The 18596-nt window shown below is 41.9% G+C and overlaps 1 protein-coding gene across 2 annotated transcripts; it reads right to left on the reverse strand.

Annotated features, from left to right (window-relative positions):
- Positions 1–508: 508 nt before the first annotated feature.
- On the reverse strand, positions 509–18494 carry COPS5 (COP9 signalosome subunit 5). Of its 2 annotated transcripts, XM_054708726.1 has the most exons (10): positions 18407–18494; positions 16898–17071; positions 16485–16760; positions 14202–14436; positions 13010–13138; positions 11844–11909; positions 11186–11271; positions 9072–9183; positions 3633–3781; positions 509–749 (listed from the first exon to the last, which is right to left on the reverse strand). In XM_054708726.1, exons 3-10 carry the CDS (start codon positions 16625–16627, stop codon positions 665–667), a joined length of 1005 nt encoding a protein of 334 aa, XP_054564701.1. In that variant the 5' UTR covers positions 16628–16760; positions 16898–17071; positions 18407–18494; the 3' UTR covers positions 509–664. The 2 variants fall into 2 exon arrangements, with proteins under 2 accessions (XP_054564701.1, XP_054564702.1); XM_054708727.1 differs by lacking the exons at positions 16898–17071; positions 18407–18494 and having other exon boundaries at positions 16477–16531.
- Between the last annotated feature and the right edge of the window lie 102 nt (positions 18495–18596).

Raw genomic sequence — 18596 nt, forward strand, 5'->3', positions numbered from 1 at the left:
CTTTATTCAATGCTATTTCATTATAATGTTGATGAGATGCTCTATGAACTCTTGTTTATATCAATTATCCTATGGTAAAATTGGTTTCCCTGTAGTTCTAAGGACCTTCAGTAAGAACTTAATGTACAGGCAAATTGAGAAATAGCTCCGATAATCAGTATGGCAAGTGAAATGCTGAAATTCTTTGACTAATTTAGAAAGGCAAGACTCTTTAAAAAATAGAAAGGTTCTGCCCTGGCCGGTGTGGCTCAGTCGGTTGAATGTTGTCCCATGCACTGCAAGGTCGTGGGTTTGATTCCGGTCAGGGCACATATCCAGGTTGCGGGTTTAATCCCGGGTTGGGGTGTGTCTGGGAGGTACCCGATTGATGTTTCTCTCTCTCTCTCTAAAAATAAATAAAAGCATACTAAAAAAAGAAACATTCTATTATTTCTTTTCCTCAATTCTAGGATATTAAAGGATACTAGAAAAATATTATAACCCCTCCCACAAAAAATGAAAGAACAAATTCATTTTAAGGACTTTTATTACAGGATGTTAATATATTCAGGACACTTCAGAGCACCTTATACTTCTAATCAGATTTTTGGTAACTGTTTTTAAAGTGTTACTTGAGTATTTTTCTCACACTGGCTTTCAGGCAAAAGTACTACTTAGTGATTGTTTAAGAGACGTTAATTTGATTAAACAGTTTATCCTTAATAACCTGAGACATCAATCCATGGATAGCTTCTATGGTCGTTTTACAGCTGGAAAGAAAAAACACATTACATAATGTCACAAGACCTGAAAAGTGGTTCAACTATACAAGCCCCCTCCTTTCCACTGCTGAACCCCCAATAATGATTTTCAGTCCTATTCAGACTCCCTCAAACATACCAATTTATACTTTACTCTCGTTATTTTTAGCCTTCTGCATGTCTTTTGACCATTTCACTACTTAGAGCACCTTCACAAGGAATAACAAAGTGAAATTTGATAGAATTCGTAACAGTTAATTTTGTTATGTGTCAGCAGCTTTAGGAAAAGTTTTGTTTTAGAAGGTGACTAACTTATCCTACCTAATAATAGACAAATATGCAAATTGACCGTACCTTCGCTATGCCCATGATTGGCCAGGAGGCGCGGGGGGGGCGGGACTCAGGATGGCTGGGGTAGCTGATTGGGCCGGCGGGACGCTGAGCTGCATCGCCAGCACGGCACAAGCTCAGTGTCTGCGCCATGGCTGTGCTGCGTCACAGAAGGGGCCTCTGGGGCAGCGAGCTGACGTCCCGCCGCGCAGACCATCAAAAGCAGGGGAGCTGGGCGCCTATCCGCTCAGGCAGCAGGCCTTTCAGAAGCCTCCGTGGTGCCGGAGGCTTCTGAAAGGCCTGGTGCACCAGCGATCGAAAGGAAAGTGTGGGAGCTGGGCGCCTGTCCACTCAGGCACCAGGCCTTTCAGAAGCCTCCGGCACCTGGTGCACCAGTGGACAGGCACCCAGCTCCCCGTGATCGAAAGGGAAAGCGTGTAGGGGACCCTACACGTGCATGATTCAATCATGCACTGGGCCTCTAGTATAATTCATAATTATATTGATTCCAATATTACATTAAACTCTATCATTCCTTTCCTGGTCATTTATTAGAATAATTTAAAAAATGATTTTAAAGAATCCTATGCTTTTTTCCTGAAATAAACAAACATCCTTCAAAGAATTAAAAGTCAAAGTTCAGTGGGTAAAGGACTCAGATTTTAGAATTGATCTATAATAATAAAAGCGTAATATGCTAATTAGACCAGACGAAGCCAGGGCTGTAGCCACCATGGCTGCAAGGGAGGGAGGGATCTATCAAGGCAGCCACCTAACCCTAACCCTAACTGTAACCGTAACCATAACTCTAACCCTAGCCGCGGCTGCAAAGGCCTACTCTTGAACGAATTTTGTGCATCGGGCCTATAGTAAAAAATAAAAAGCAATTACCCTCCCTGAAAACTATAACAATCCACCAATATTCAGAAGAGATGCAATTTTTAGAAAGTTACCCAAAACAGGAAAATTCTCTACTTTTATACATCTACTTTTGTCCTTTCTACTTTCCTTTTTATGTAATTAAAGGCTTTCCCATAATAAAATTTTTGCTTCATAAGAAATTGAGATGTAAATGTAGTTAAAATTACAAATCACAGACTTATAGAGACAGATGAGGAAAATACACTTAGAGCAGTGGTCGGCAAACTGTGGCTCGCGAGCCACATGCGGTTCTTTGGCCCCTTGAGTGTGGCTCTTCCACAGTGCGATTGAAACTTCGTGGCCCATGCGCAGAAGTCGGTTTTCGGCTCTCAAAAGAAATTTCAATCGTACTGTTGATATTTGGCTCTGTTGACTGAGTTTGCCGACCACTGACTTAGAGCAAATACCAAAACTGAGACCTAATGTCAAAGGAAAATATAATTCTTTTCCAGGCTATTAGCTCTATCTATCTGAAAACCCATGGAAAAGAAAGGAATGAGGTAATTCTAACCCAACGGAGCTTCTTCTCCTAATACACATTGTCTTCCCTTCTCCCTTATCCTTTACACACAAAAATCCAGTTTTTCTTAAAATGGACACCAAGGTGCCCTAACCGGTTTGGCTCAGTGGATAGAGTGTTGGCCTGCAGACTGAAGGGTCCCAGGTTCGATTCTGGTCAAGGGCATGTTCCTTGGTTGCGGGCACATCCCCAGTGGGAGGTGTGCAGGAGGCAGCTGATTTATGTTTCTCTCTCATTGATATTTCTAACTCTCTCTCCCTCTCCCTTCCTCTCTGTGAAAAATCAATAAATATATATATTTTTAAAAAAATGGACACCAAGGTTTCAGTTTATACAGATGTCTACATGCTTTGCCCTTCCTTTCTGCCCCTAATTATCATATGAAAACTCAAAATTTTGTGAAAGTAAATGTTATTTAGGTAGTTCCAATCTTGTATGCATCTGCAGCGCCAAATAATTATTTCCTAAGTTATCAGGGAACATATCCCAAGTTTGTTTCTAACAAATCTTGGTAGTGAAATTTGGGATACTAAACAAAAGATTATTTCAGAAGAATAACAAGGGAGATGTAATCATTACTGTGCTACTTAGGGTTTTAAAACTTTATAAAAAATTGAAATTTAATAAATTTAATAAATCTTACTTTAATTCCTAGAAAATAATTAGGTTAGAATGGATTAGGACATACTTTTGCAAAAGCTTTTTTTTTTTTTTTTAAAGATTTAATGTTTGGCCCTAGCTGGTTTGGATCAGTGGATAGAGTGTTGGCCTGTGGACTGAAGAGTCCTGGGTTCGATTCCGGTCAAGGGCATATGCCCAGGTTGCAGGCTTTATCCCCAGTAGAGGGCGTGCAAAAGGCAGCTGATCAATGATTCTCTCTCATCATTGATGTTTCTCTCTCTCCCTCTCCTTTCCTCTCTGAAATCAATAAAAATATATTAAAAAAAGAAAGAAATCTCACAGTGAACTAGAGAGAAAACATCAGTACAGATGCTTCATTAAAAAAAAAATTCAGCGAGTAATTCTAAGTTATAAGTAAGTTAAACCCTAAGGAATTTGAATCCTATTATTATTTGCAAATCTGGAAACAAAAAGAGGGACAGGAATAGATTTGCTTTTACCTGTCTCGAGTCGCTTTGGCAAGTTTGTCTTCTGACTTTCGGTCGTGTGTTTCTAAACCCAACATGAAACTCCCTCGTCCCAGCTGAGCTTCTGACTGTTCTAATTTTTCAGACAAATCAAAGACCTGGCCGGTGGTATAGTCTGCATTCTGTGGGGAAAATGATATTGTTTCAGTGTATAATACAAGTCTACCATTAGATAATTTTAACGTAAAATAATTTTCTTCAATATAGAACATTTCATTTATAAAGAATTCCACTATGAGGCAGCTCTCTGAGCAGCCCGCTGGAAGTTTCTCTTCGAGTGTACTTTCTCTTTGCTTGCCCAAATAAATCTTCTCTAGGGAAAAACAAAAACAAAAAAAAACAAACAAACAAAGAATTCCACTATGAAAATCTAAGTGGACAGTCAGTGAATTATTTGTTATAACGAGGCTTTCACAGATCGGAGCTGGGCTCTGGTTCTGCTGCAGATTAGTTGGGAGGTCTTGAGAGAGTGCCTTTACTTTCCTATACCTTTAAGTCTTCTTCTGAAAATGGGGGAAGAAGGTGATAATTGCGACCTTAAGGCTATTGTGAAGATTAAATTCAGTAACGTATATAAAGATCTTAGGATGGTCTATGGTACCTGGCCAAGCCTTAATAACTGTTAGCTAATTTTGTTATTTGTTTTTGTTGAACTTCTAGAATTAGTATTATGACAATATTTTAAAAATAACATTGTTCTAGTTTTCCTGATTATAAAATTAATAGCTTTGCAGAAAATTTGGAAAATGTAGAGCAATACAAAGAAGACAAGAAACACATATAACCCCTCCACCTCGCTCTAACCAGAGTTATATTTTAAAGCAGCGGTCGACAACCTTTCAGACCTCACGGACCACAGGTTGGCGACCGCTGTTTTAAATATATTTTATTGATTTTTTACAGAGAGGAAGGGAGAGGGATAGAAAGCTAGAAACATCGATGAGAGAGAAACATCGACCAGCTGCCTCCTGCACACCTCCTACTGGAGATGTGCCCGCAACCAAGGTACATGCCCTTGACCAGAATCAAACCTGGGACCTTTCAGTCCGCAGGCCGACGCTCTATCCACTGAGCCAAACCGGTTTTGGCGCCGACCGCTGTTTTAGGGTACTGCTATATTCTCACAATGCACAGCTATATTTGGTAAGCTGGAATATATACAGGGTGGGGCAAAGTAGGTTTACAATTGTTCAGATGGAAAAAGAATTGCAGGTTATGCCCCAGCCGGTTTGGCTCGGTGGATAGAGTGTCGGCCTATGTACTGAAGGGTCCCAGGTTTGATTCCGGTCAAGGGCACATGCCTGGGTTGCGGGCTTGATCCCCAGTGGGGGCATGCAGGAGGCAGCCGATCAATGATGTCTCTCTCATCATTGATGTCGATCTCTCTCTCTCTCTCCTTCCTCTCTGAAATCAATAAAAATATGTTAAAAAAAAAAAAAAGAATTGCAGGTTATGATTATAACAATAATAAACTCTGTTTTGTGTTTTCACAACCGTAAACCTACCTTCTTTGCCCACCACTGTATAAACCATTTTGTCCAATTTCACACTTTTCAAAAAGAAAAACATTTATATATATGTATACACACACACACACACACACACATCTATATATATGCTTAACTGAAATATTTTTAAAGATTTTTATGGGACATCTTTTAGAAAAAATGTCTAAAATAAAAAACAAAATTTCATGAAGATGAGTTAAGAAGTATATAGTCCATTTCTTTTCTATATTTTCAATAGACGAGCATGAAGATTTAATAAACTTGGCAGCAATTAGCGTGTTATCCTGTTTGCTCAGTTTACAAGACATTGTACAGAAAATACAGTTCAATCACCAAACATGAATTATTTGCTGCCATCATAGTTACTACAGAAGGCCCTTTAAAATGCTACCAATACTTCAATTTTACAAACTTATATTTTTAAGGAAGTAATTTACTTTGTCTGGATTTAAGTAGTTTAGGACACCATCACCATTACCACTGTCTCCTGCCTCAAGTTTGGAGAAAACCTCAAGTTTATAGATCACTTCATATTTGGAAGATTAGTTCAAGCCATGAAAATGTAGGAAGGCAGAAACAGTTATAGTATTAAAATGAAATAAAATGACATCAATTACATTTCAGACACATAGAGAATAATTTCATAGAGGACTACTTTCTTAAATCAGAAAATTATTTTTTCTGGTAGTTTTTAGATTACATGCTTTAGCTGGGGAAAATAGATGAGTTGAACATATATTTATATATTTTTTCTTAAAATGCTGCAATGTACTACATATAAAACTACAAGGAAGGAAGAAATATAATTTAACTTTTTTTTTTATTATTAATGCCCTTAATATATGCAGTGCTGTAATACAGGGACAGCCAAAGGTTGAATAAGTAAGTTTGCCTTTATACAAAGGTTCAGGCTGCTATGGTCTTAATGTTTTCTCCCTTGCTACCATGTGTCACTTCTGGCTGCTATGAGTACATTTGCCTCTAAGCCTTAGAGTCTAAGGAAACAACACATATAAAGCATTTAGCAGCCTTTAGCGTATAGGAAGCTCTTAATAAAAGTTTGCTGTTATGGTCACTCTCCTTCCTTCTAATATACTACTTCTGACTGTTAAGGATAAAAAATAAGAACAGAAAACTTGTCAGAATTGTGTTCAAGTTATAGTAAACTAGAGGCCCAGTGCACGAAATTCGTGCACGGGGGGAGGGGGCGCCCTTAGCCCAGCCCGCACCCTCTCCAATCTGGGACCCCTCAAGGGATGTCAGACTGCCCGTTTAGACCCGATCCCATCCCTCTCACAATCCAGGACTGCTGGCTCCCAACTGCTCGCCTGCCTGCCTGCCTTCCTGATTGCCCCTAAGCGCTTCTGCCTGCCAGCCTGATCACCCCCTAACCACTCCCCTGCCAGCCTGATTGATGTCGTCAGCCTGTTTGCCCCCAACTTCCCTCCTCTGCCGGCCTGGTCACCCCTAACTGCCCTCCCCTGCAGGGTTGATCGCCCCCAACTGCCCTCCCTTGCAGGCCTGGTTCCTCCCAACTGCTCTCCACTGCAGGCCTGGTTCCCCCCCATCTGCCCTTCCCTGCAGGCCCCGTCACCCCCAACTTCCCTCCTCTGCTGGCCTGGTCCCTCCCAACTGCCCTCCCCTGCTGGCCATCTTGTGTCCACATGGGTGCAGGATCTTTGACCACATGGGGGCAGCTATCTTGTGTGTTGGAGTGATGGTCAATCTGAATATTATTCTTTTATTAGATTGGATAGAGGCCTGGTGCATGGGTGGGGGCCAGCTGGTTTGCCCTGAAGGATGTCCTGGATCAGGGTGGGGGTTCCCTTGGGGTGTGGGGTGGCCTGGGTGAGGGGCCTGTGGTGGTTTGCAGGCCGGCCACGATACCTGGCAACCCAAGCAGAGGCCCTGGTATCTGGGGTTTATGTATCTTCTACAATTTAAACTTTGTAGCCTGGAGCGGAGCCAAGTCTTCTGCTTGCTCCGTGGCAGCAGCCATTTCTGTTGGAATTTATAATTGAAGCTTTGTAGCCTTAAGCGGAGGCCTGAGCCAGCCAGGGTGTGCAGAAAGCTTGGCTTCCTCCATTGCTGGGGGCAACCCTCGCCTCCCGCTCTTTCCAGCTCTGTGGCTGACGCCATTTCTGTTTGGATTTGTTTACCTTCTATAATTGAAACTTTGTAGCCTTGAGTGGAGGCCTAGGCCGGCAAGGGCAGGCAGAAAGCTTGGCTTCCTCCATTTCCTGGGAAACCCAAGCCTCCCTCCTGCTCTCTGTGGCTGTAGCCATCTTGGTTGGGTTTATTTGCATATTTGATCCTGATTGGCTGGTGGGTGTGGTGAAGGTATGGTCAATTTGCATATTACTCTCTTATTAGATAGGATATGCTCAAGTGGGGTATTTCCCCCTGAATACAATGAACCAAATAACAACAACAAAAAAAAAACTTGTTGAGGCTTTATTATATGCCAGGCACTTTGCTAACTACTTTATATAAAGAATTTAATTAATTCTCAATGTACTTAATGATGTGGGTACTAAGATCATTGAACCCAAGAAAGGCTCAGTCACATTAAATAACTTTCTGAAGGGCAAACATGGCTAAAGTGGTAGAGTTGTTTGTACTGAGTTAATTTTATTCCAAATTTTGTGGTTCTAAATATTATACTAAATTGTACTATAGGAAGTGGTCATCTTTTTTTTCTTTAAGTAAAAAACAAAATAAAACAACAAATTGTTCCTGGCTAAGATATAGATAGCATAGATAGATGCTTGTTAAATAAATATCCTTCTTGCCCTAGCTGGTTTGGCTCAGTTGATGGAGCATCGGCCTGTGGACTGAAGGGTCCCAGGTTCGATTCTGGCCAAGGGCACATGTCTGGGTTACAGGCTCCATCCCTAGTGGGGGGTGTGCAGGAGGCAGCCGATCAATGATTCCCTCTCATCATTGATGTTTCTCTCTCTCTATCCTTCTCTCTTCCTCTCTAAAATCAATAAAAAAAATATTTGGAAAAAATAAATATCCTTCTAAGTATATTAGGTTTTAATGATAATATTAAAAAAATATTCAGCAACTTTTTTGCCTAACATCTGCTGCTTTAAGGTAATGATATTCCGATTTCCTTCTGGGACAACCCTTTCCCCATTCTTAGTCCATGTGCTCCTAGAACAGTTTCTTCTACCCCAGCCCACTAGTAAATCACTTGCATTGGCCCAGATCTGTCACATGAACATGTGACTCAAGCAAAGCCCAGACACAAAGCCCTGGGGGAGAGAGGGAGAGAGACAGACAGAGGGAGATAGGGAGAGAGAGGAGGGAACGGGAGAGTGTGTGTGTATCTTGATCTTCTCCTTTTAATGTAAAACTGAGAGGCTAGGGGGGTCTGAGGCTAATGCTGCCATCTTGCTTTCACATGAAGCCTGAAACTGAAGCAAACTGACATGAAATCAAAGCCGAGAAAGAAGGACCAAGATCTCATAATACTGTTTGAATGCAAACTTAGCTGAAGCTGAACTATTCCTTACTCCTCAACTTTGCAGCTCACATGATTCTCTTTTTGTTTAAGCTAGTTTGGCTGGGTCTTCTGTCACTTGTAACTTGAGTCCTACTGAAATACCCAAGAAAAAAACAGTATTTGTCTTTTTCTCTATGTCTCTTTAAGGTAGGGAAAGATCTGACCCTCATCTGGGTACTGTATTTGCCATTTAGACTTGGTCTTAATAGTACACGACACAGACCTTTGCTTGGACTATTATCCTAATCCAACTCTGGTCATGCAGTATCTGACCCCAGCTCTGCTGTCTTGGCCAAGTCAGGTGTAACTACTCCATTAAAAAGTTTCAGATATTAAGCATCTTATGTAGCCTACATAAAATTCAAACCCATCCCTTGAAATTATAATACTTACGGTAAGCAAGCTAGAGGAACTCAGCGTATTCACCCAGTATTTATTCCATAAAAGCTCAAGCAATTTGCGATCCAAGGAGGACTTGAAATATGATACTTCTAAGGCATAATATCTATGAAACAAAAGCACAAATTTAGTAAGTAAAAAATTCAACCATCTATATATATAAAAGCCTAAATGACCAATCGACCGGCTGACCGTACGGTAGCTGTGATGCACACTGACCAGCAGGGAGCAGACGCTCAATGCAGGAGCAGAAACCACAGGCATGGAAACATGGAACAGACTGATGAATCTCAGAGGGAAAGGGGGAAAGGGGGAGGGTGGGAAGAGACTAACCAAAGATCCTATATGGGAGGATGTACCAGTGGGGTGCCTCAGCCTGGTCTGTGGGGTTTGGGCTGAAACCAGCTCTCCGACATCCCTTGAGGGATCCCAGATTGTGAGAGGGCACAGGCCCGGCCGAGGGAACCCACTGGGCCTCTAGTATCATATAAAAGTTATAACCAAATTTAAGTGAACTACATTTTATATCCAAATAGTCATGTTCTAGTTTTTAGTCCAATAGAACATCAGGTAACCGTGGTTTCTTTACTCTTCAGGGGTATGGTTTCAAAATCTTCTGCTTAATAAACTTTCTTGTGTTATATTTTTTCCCTCTGTAGAGCTAAGAAATTCCCAAGAAGTTATCAACAATCAATCAGAATTTCAGAGTGACATATACTTATCCATGATATTGAGTTTATTAGTTCTAGACAATAGCACATCAGCTTAATGAACTGCCTGTCTAGGGTCAAGTATAATTTTTTTAGGCTTTTAAAAATACTGAAAATGACTTGTGGATTCCGCATTCTTCCCATTCGAATCCCCTAAGTAGGACCTACTGCTGTTTGGAAAGTAAACTATAAAGCAGGTCCTTAAAGCACCTAAAAGAATTACTATTGCTTCCAAAGGTTCCTAATTTATAATCAAGGATAGCAAAGAAAATTTGCTTACATGTCTGAAAAAACATATACTTCCATGAAGTTCACATTCTAATGAGATCGATAACAAGGAAGCAAAACATATCAGATGGTGTCAAGTGCTAAGAAAATAAAGCAGGAAAGGGAACACAGTGACAGGAAGGTGCTATTTTAGATAGGGTGACCAATGAACATTCTGTTAAGGTGACCCTTAATCAGATACTCAACGACTGAAGTGAGCCTCATGGAAAAAAGGAAGAATGTTTTAGGCAGAGGACACAGCAAGTGCCAAGGCCCTAGGGCAGGAGCCTGCCTGGCATGTCTGACACACCGTAAGGAGGCCACTCTTCCTGGACCAGAGAGAGCAAAGGTTCAGCGAGAGATGAGCTCAGAGAGGTTGCAGGGGCCAGACCAGACAGGGCTGTGAGTGCCATAGTGAGGAATATGGATTGTCTTCTTGGTGAGAAGGGAAGTCATTCTGACAAGGAGGAACATGATTTGACTTGGATTTTAACAGAATTAGTTGGGCGGATAAAAGACCTTTAAGGGATGAAGGGCAGAAGGAGGAAGACTAGTGAGAAGGCCAGTGCTTTGGTTCAGGCTCCAGACAGCTTGGGGCAAGATGACAGCAAGAGAGGTGGCAAGATACATTTAGAAGGTGGAGAAAATTGTCCTCCTCGGTTTCTTTAACACTTCTGAAATTGAGATGTAACTCACATACTGTAAGATTCACTATTTTAAAGAAGCATAAATTCAGTGGTTTTTAGCACGGCTTCTTTAACTTTTGGAGTGAAATGTAGGAAGAATTTTTGCTAGATGGAACCTGGGTACTTTGAGGGTGCAGACAGGCTAGTGTCAGCTTGGTCCTGAATATAACTTCTTTTAACTGTTAATTTCATTAACAGACCAAGTATCTTATACACTGATAAAATGTTTATGGTTGTGAGAAAGACAAACAATGTGACTAAAACAATTATTAATAAAAAATTCAAATATTCTCCTAAATTTGTACATTCAAACTATTACTTTAAAAGATATTATGAAATGCATTTTGTCTGAACCTTTATTGTCATCTTTAAGGGGCTTGTACTGTATGATCTCTAAGGTTTCTTACAAGGTCTCTGGCATCAGATGCATTTTTAAATTACTTACTGTTTGCAGTGTACACCAAAGTCTTCTATTTTATTCAGTGGGATAGTCTGGTACTCAGAAGGGCCTTCATCAGGAGGTTTGTATCCCTAAACAAAAATGAAGAAGAGAAAAGAAAAAGAAAAAGAAAAGAAAAGAAAAGAAAAAAGCAAACCAGAGGAACAACATGTTTTATATGCAGCTTTCTATTTACAGAAACATTAATTTTGGGGAGCCAAATATTGAACATAAACATTCTAATAATAAAAATGTGTATTGCTTATACCCTCCCTCAGCCCCATTTGGTGGCTGAAGACTGGATTTGCCTTATATTCATTTTTTTTGTCCTTTAGTGATGTATGCTTGTGCTAATATCTATTTTAGATTGCAGGGAAGGAAATAGATGTACTTCATTTGTTTCTCTAGTGCCTGTCAGGATACCATGGGCATACAAACACTTATTAACAAATGAAGACTGCCTTTCTAATAAAATTATCTATATAAAGCACAAATATATTCTCTTCTGTTAAGGACAATTAGTGCTAAGGAAAAGTTGACTGCTATTTTGTAAATATTAAATTGTTTTAGGACAAAACAAGATACTAAGCATAACATATCTTTAAGAATAAGTCAAATATTCGGAATTTAAAAAGTTATACCGACTTATAATTTTAAAAATTACCTTTGGGTATGTCCTAAAGGCTCCAAGATTCACTTTCCCTGCAGATATTGTTCTTGTTGGATCAATCTACAAAAAGGATATATTTAATATCTGCCAATTATAAAATCATTAGATACTTCCATTTGTTTAAACACTATAAACCTAGAAATATATATCTACATATAACACTATACAAACACACACTAATTAAAATAATCAAATAACAGGAAAAAGTAACAAACTAAAAATCCATTGAACATAAAAGTTCAATGAAGTGGTAAGTAAAGAAATGTCTCATAGTTAATTAAGAAATTAGATATAATTAGTATATTATTTAAGAACTAGCATTCCTGTTGCAGGAAAAATCCTGCAATAGGGTTTCCTGCTGCACTCTACCCCGCCCTGCCTGCTTTTCTCCCTTCTCCCCCACCCCGCCTTCTCCGCCAGCCCGCCTGCTCTCCTTCCTTCTCCCCCAGCCCCGCCTCCGCTCCTCCCTTCTCCCATGCCCGCCTTCTCCACCAGCCAGCCTGCTCTCCTTCCTTCTCCCCCAGCCCTGCCTCCACTTCTCCCTTCTCCTCCCCCCCCCCCCCCCCGCTTGCTTGCTTCTCTGCAGCTTTGCTCCCTTCTGCAGCTCTTGGCTTCTTTCTATGCTGTCTTGATATGCAAATTAGCCACCATCTTGGTTGGGTAATTTGCATACTCATCCTGATTGGCTGGTGGGCGTGGCTTGGCTGGTGGGAGTGGCTTGGGCGTAGCGGAGGTGTGGTCAATTTGCATATTTTTCTATTATTAGGTAGGATATTATTTGAAGATTTCCTTCTCTTTTTCAAAAATATTTTTTTCTTTTAGATGAATAATTTCTGCCTTCCTCATAGTAGCCTGTATTGCATCTATAACGCTAAACATAGCAAGAGCTACTCTAGCAATTCCTAATGTACTCAATTCAATCAACACCGACTGAGACACAGGTGCTGGGATCACCCTCATCTTACTGAGTGGGGGAAGGGACACAGAGAGATAAAGTAGCTTGTTCAAGGTCCCAGTTTCTTAGAGGTAGAATTCAGATTCAAACCTAGGCAGATTGACACCAGAACCTTGCTCTTACTACACTAGTTTTATTTCTCGGTATACTTGTTTCAGTAATCTTTGTGAGGAACTTAATTAAAATGGGTTGTAAAAATACTTACCACCACTGCTACGAATGGCTCCTGGAACTGCTGATTGAGCATCTGAGTACTAACATCAATCCCAGAAAGCCAGCAGCCATAGCCAGGGTGGCTATGATACCAGCCAATTGCATTTTCAAGGCGCCCAACCTAACAAATGAAGAGGGCAAGGGAGCTTGAGGTTCCTGTTTAATCTTAGAGAAACTTATTTGTCTGTTTACATAGCATTATAGTAAAATAATAATGTGCAGATTAGTTCATAGAATATGCTGCTTTCAGGTAAAAAAAAAAAAAAGATGTTTTGAATAGATAATACATACCAAAGCAAAAAATTAACAAGATACAAAGGTTATTCAGTCTTCTTCCTACCTCCTTCCCCTCAACTATCCAGTTTCTCATCCCAGATGTTGCCACTATACCCAGCTGCTTACATACCTATCTTCCTGAGATATTCTTTGCATATATGTATATTAATAGAAACACACACAATAGCATATACCACATACAGTGTTCTACACTTTGCTTTTGCACTTAAAATATTCTGGGGTTTGTTTCATATCAGTAAATATATAACTACTTTTTTGTTTTTATTTTTTTAAAGGCTGGTTAGCAGTTCATTGTATGACTATACCATAATTTATTTAATCAGTTCTCTACTCAGTAACATTTAGGTTATTACTAAGGCTTTGGTTTTAAACACACATCTGATAATGAGTGTGAGAATTAAAAATTTTTTTTATTGAGATATAATTTACATATAACACTGTATTAGTTCAGGTGTACATCGTAATGATGTATATACTACAAAATGATCACAATAAGTGTTAATTAACAGCCATCACCACACATAGTTACAATTTTTTTTCTTGTGATAAGAACTTTTAAGATTTACTCTCTTGAGTGTGAGAATTTATTTTTTAAAAAATTAATGCTAATCTCATATACATTTTATATAGAAATTGTTGAAAATAACTTAAAATATAAACTTTAAAGAGGACAGCCTTACGCAAAACTCTGGGGGGTGAGGGCATATATGGGAGTGGGGTGGAGGGGGGCAATGGTAAGATATGTACACATATAATACCTTAATAAAAGCAATGGCATAAAAGCACATAAAAAAAAAAAAGAGGACAGCCTTAAGTTTAGAAAGTTGAAAGTCACCATGAGACTCTTTAAATTGCAGTAACTGCACTTGAAGGAACAACATTTTTACCTGCTTGGCATTTTCGATATATGCGGCCATGTACTCATACGCAGCAGCCTGAGCATTTACTCGGGTTTCAGTGCCCTCTACAGGCAAAGCAAAACTGTCCATAATGATCATCGTTTCACCATCCACCTTTCCCAGCATCAAGCCCATCACTTCCAAGTTGCCTCCTGATCTGGCGTGCATCACCATTTTCAGTAGAGCCAATGCTGAGATTTTGCAGTACTTAAAGTAATGGTGACTGCAAAACAAAAGCACGGTGTAATTAACTTTCTTATATAAAGTACAATTTCAAAAGAGTTTGTTTGAAGATAATGAATAAGTATTGAAGAAATTTACAGTGATGGAAGGGGGAAAAGTGTAAAATGTGGGAAAGAAAAAAGAAGTAGAAAAGGACAGAGTTTTTCTGCAGGGGGATGGAAATGATAAACATGTCACAGTCCGGCCCAAATATTTCCCCTTGGGGCAAGGGAAGAGCATGAAATAGTTTTTTAGAATACATTACTCAAACAGGAAAGAGGTAAGTAACTACATGACCAGTTCAAAAGACCTTTTCCCCATTAATTTTGGAATCAACAAATCTCTGACTGTGATTCTAGTTGGATGGTTGTGCCTAACTATTCTCAGGCCTAACCTCTGGCCTTGTGGTTAAGAATGTGGGCTCTGACATCTGTCTACCGGGGTTTGAATCCTTGCACTGCCAAGTTCTAACTGGCCTTGAAACCAATTAATATCTGTGCCTCAGTTTCCTCATCTGTAAATAGCGATATTTTATAGAGTTGTTAGGAGGAAATAAACTAAATGAAATAATGTACAGCGTAGTTTAGTGCCTGACACATACTAAACTTCCCTCTGTGCTATCAGTTCTCAAAATAAAAAATGTAGCCCTAATATCTTGAGTTCTACAATAATCACTATTTCAGACTTTGTCATCTATGGATATGACTAAACTACTCTTGAATAAAATTACATTTGCCATCTCACTCATGTAGCCCAAGACAGCTAAGATGAATACCATTAGGGCCATAATCAGGCAGTGAGGCAAGATGACAGTTTCCAAATATTTAATAGGCTGAATCAACCTAAAATGCATAGCCTGCTGTAGAAGCAGGCAGGCAACCAGGCAAACTAACCAGTCTGTATAGAGTGGTCAGTCAATGTCTCCGAGAAGCCTTTTTAAGATGTCTGCCCACAGATTTCAATCACAAATGGAAGACATGGAGACCTGGTCTTGGGAGTCAAGACATGAATTATAACCTGGGCTCCTCCATTTACTGGGAACAAGAAAACACAACAAGTTAGTGGGCTCCTATTACATACATTCTAGACCCTTTTTATATATTACCTCATCTAATCTTCATGACACCACCAATAGGTCTTATTTTAAAGATAAAAAAATGAAGACGGATAAGTCAATTTCCTAGGATCAACCAAATAATTAGTGACAGGGGTGAGATTTGATTTTAAGTCTAGCTAGTGCTCACTTTGGAGGCTTTTGCCTCTGTGACCATGAAATAAGTTACTGTATTTGCCTGGGTTGTCATGAGGATTAAATGACATGTGGAGATTTCAGGTAAAGCCTGCCTTGTAAAAAACGGCGAGACAGATGAAGTGTGGTTTTTGTTGTTGACCACGGCTCTCCTTTTTATCTCTCCATTAGTCAGACTGCGCTTTTTCCTCCCTTCCTAACAAATTCTGCTCTCAGGTAAAGAATCCTCAACTTGTCACCATTCCCAGGGACACAGGGGTTTTGCGAAGGGGCCAAAAGCCTTTAGCTCTACCGATAATTTATAGGGTATTTGAACCGATGGAGTAACAGTAGACTGGGTAGAGTCTCGTGGGTTTCTGGAATAACTAACAGCAATTACAGAACTCTCACAAATGGCTCATAGAGCCCCTGGGGCTGGCTCCATTCCTGAAGACAGCTGCAGTCTCCAGTCTGGGACCAGGTTAAGGTCCCAACAAGGTGTACAGCGCCATCGGGTTCAAGGTAGAGTGTGTGGCATGTATTACAATGGGGATGTTGAGAAGTGACCCCCCCAAATCACCGTTTGTTTTCCTTGTCCATCCTCCAGAGGCAAACATGTTAAAGAAACAGAAAGGGGAGACGAAGAAAGCCCCAGTGGAGGGGCTTAGGCTCTACGTGCGGGTGTAAAAGACCAACATTTTCCAGGTGCACATTCGTTCTCCTCCCTGCAAGCTCCCCAACCCTCCAGCTCCCCCTCCCGCTGGGTCTCCCAGGCTCCCGCCACCCCTCCCTCCCCGGCGTCTCGCCAGGGACCTCCTCACTCCTTAGTCCAGGGCTTCGCCGCCAGGATTTCTTGCTGCTGTTTCTTGTCGTATTTGTAGATTTCATCGATGCTCTGGGCTTCCTGCATGTTGTTGGCCAATTCCCAGGTTTTCTGGGCCATACAGCTCCCGGACGCCGCCATCGCCAGGAACGCGAGAAGCTGCCGCCTCCGCAGTCAAGGCACAGCTTTCCCTCGCTGCGTTTCCCAGGCGTGGGCTCCGGACCCCGCGCAACCGGTGCAAACTCGTCCTAGCCTCTCGGGGCAGCCATGACACCTAGAACCGGAGGTGAGGTTGGAGCAGACCATTCGGGGATGGCGGGGGCCCGCGGGGGACGCGACGATCTAGACAGCCCTTACGGCGTCGCTAAGAGGCAGAGGAACCTTCTCGTGGCCGAGGGAAGCACGCGTTACCTTGGAAAACCATGCGTGTGAATGAGGACCAACAGTGGGTAGGCCTGAGGATGGTACAGCCTTCCGCGCCGGAAGAAGGGCAGGCTTCACGTGATGCCCAACTCGGGATTGGCCTCCTCTGTTCGTACTGCGCAGGCTCAGCCTCCGCCTTCCTAACCCCGGCAGGTCCGCTAGCTGGGGTCGAGGGGAAAAAACTGTTGTTTTTTATTGATGGGGGGGGGGGGGGCACCTTACATGAAATAAGTTTGCTGAAAGACTAAGAGTTAAGGATGTCTGCGGAAAAGCGGGCATGTAAGGAGTCCCGGATGCCGGCTGAAAGAGAAACGTGGCCTCCTTCCCAACTTACTGGCAGACGAACCGCTGCCCCGGCGTCACGCCCTCTAGGGGCTCGCGGGGGTGTGGCACCGCGCGCCTCTCCAGCCTTCCCACGAGGCCGCGGACACTCGTGGACGGGCTCACATGTATGTGACTTGTTAGTGTTGTGGAAACGTTCGGTGTCCGGTTCTTACGGTAGTTTACAGTTTAATTTTCAGCATTGCTCCGTGAAACCACCTGTCCCCGAGACCGAATTAATCTCACCAGCAGCCCATTTTCTTCCAACAGTTAATACAGTGTTTAAATATTTTTGCTTGTGTTACGTATTCTTCCTCCCCCATCCACTCCCCCACTCAGCACTAGATTCTGAGTCCGAAATCACAGGCCACGAGGTTGGTGTTCCTTCTTTTATCCCTAACATCGAGATATTCGAGAAATATTTTATTTATTTATTTTTGCTGGGTAAGAGGGGGGAGGAGAATAACGCCATAGCTCACCTCTCCAGCTTCATCTTTCTTTAGTCACCCTCGACATTTTGCATAGATGGCTGGCATTGGCTAAATTGCACGCCCCTGACTTTCCTACCTGGGAGCTGCTATTAGTCTTTAGAAAGACAGCTCAGAGATCTCTCCCATGATCTTTCTTCCTCCTCTCTCCGGTAATCGTTCCCTCCACAGTGTCTGCAGGTGCTTCTGTAACGGCTACATTGTAATGTATTGTTTACTTGGAAGTTTTTCTTCTCACCAAGTTTCAGAGTGCAGGACACTCCACTCCTAATAGTGTGTGGCATACAGTTCAAGTAACAACACTGCAGTGGTCGGATTCGCACCCCGCCTGCGGCTTTGATAAACTTCGAGTTAAAGAAAATTTGCCTTTAAAACCCTGTTACAAAGTAGGGTAGGATAAAGGACTCTTAGTTCTGCTTTTCGTGGAAGGGGGAGAGAGAGAGAGAGAGAGAGAGAGAGAGAGAGAGAGAGAGAGAGAAAGAGAGAGAGAGAGAGAGAGAGAGAGAGAGACCGACCTTTTCTAGTGGTAGCATATGGCCACTCAGTATAGGGTGAACTGAATACGTTGAAATTGGTAGTAAAAGCCCAGGACAAAACGTCGACCAAACTCCAGGGAGAAGAGTAGTTAATGCCCCGGAGAGGTATGCGAACCATTTTCCTCTCACTGCCACCCCTCTCTTTTTCTTACCAGGCCTCGCTGACTCTGTTCCCAGGCCAGCTGGGACTTGGAGGGTTTGGCGGGGCTGGAAGCGATGGAGCCTGGGAAATGGCTCCCGCGGTTTAACAGCCCCCAGGCGGAGGCCGGGTACCCAGCCCAGGTGTGCGAGAGCCCTGCGAACCGCCGGGCAGCTGTGCGGCCTCCGGGCCGGTGGGGGGCG

The sequence above is a fragment of the Eptesicus fuscus genome, chromosome 19 (assembly GCF_027574615.1).
Source record: "Eptesicus fuscus isolate TK198812 chromosome 19, DD_ASM_mEF_20220401, whole genome shotgun sequence".
NCBI classification, from domain to species: domain Eukaryota; kingdom Metazoa; phylum Chordata; class Mammalia; order Chiroptera; family Vespertilionidae; genus Eptesicus; species Eptesicus fuscus.

Coding starts and splice junctions, on each gene's coding strand:
- COPS5 (XM_054708726.1), bottom strand. CDS start 16,627: ATGGCGGCGTCCGGGAGCTGTATGGCCCAGAAAACCTGGGAATTGGCC. Junction 3,782..9,071: donor GTTCCTCTAGCTTGCTTACC/GTAAGTATTATA, acceptor TTTTCCCCACAG/AATGCAGACTATACCACCGG. Junction 750..3,632: donor GCCAAAGCGACTCGAGACAG/GTAAAAGCAAAT, acceptor TTTTCTTTCCAG/CTGTAAAACGACCATAGAAG.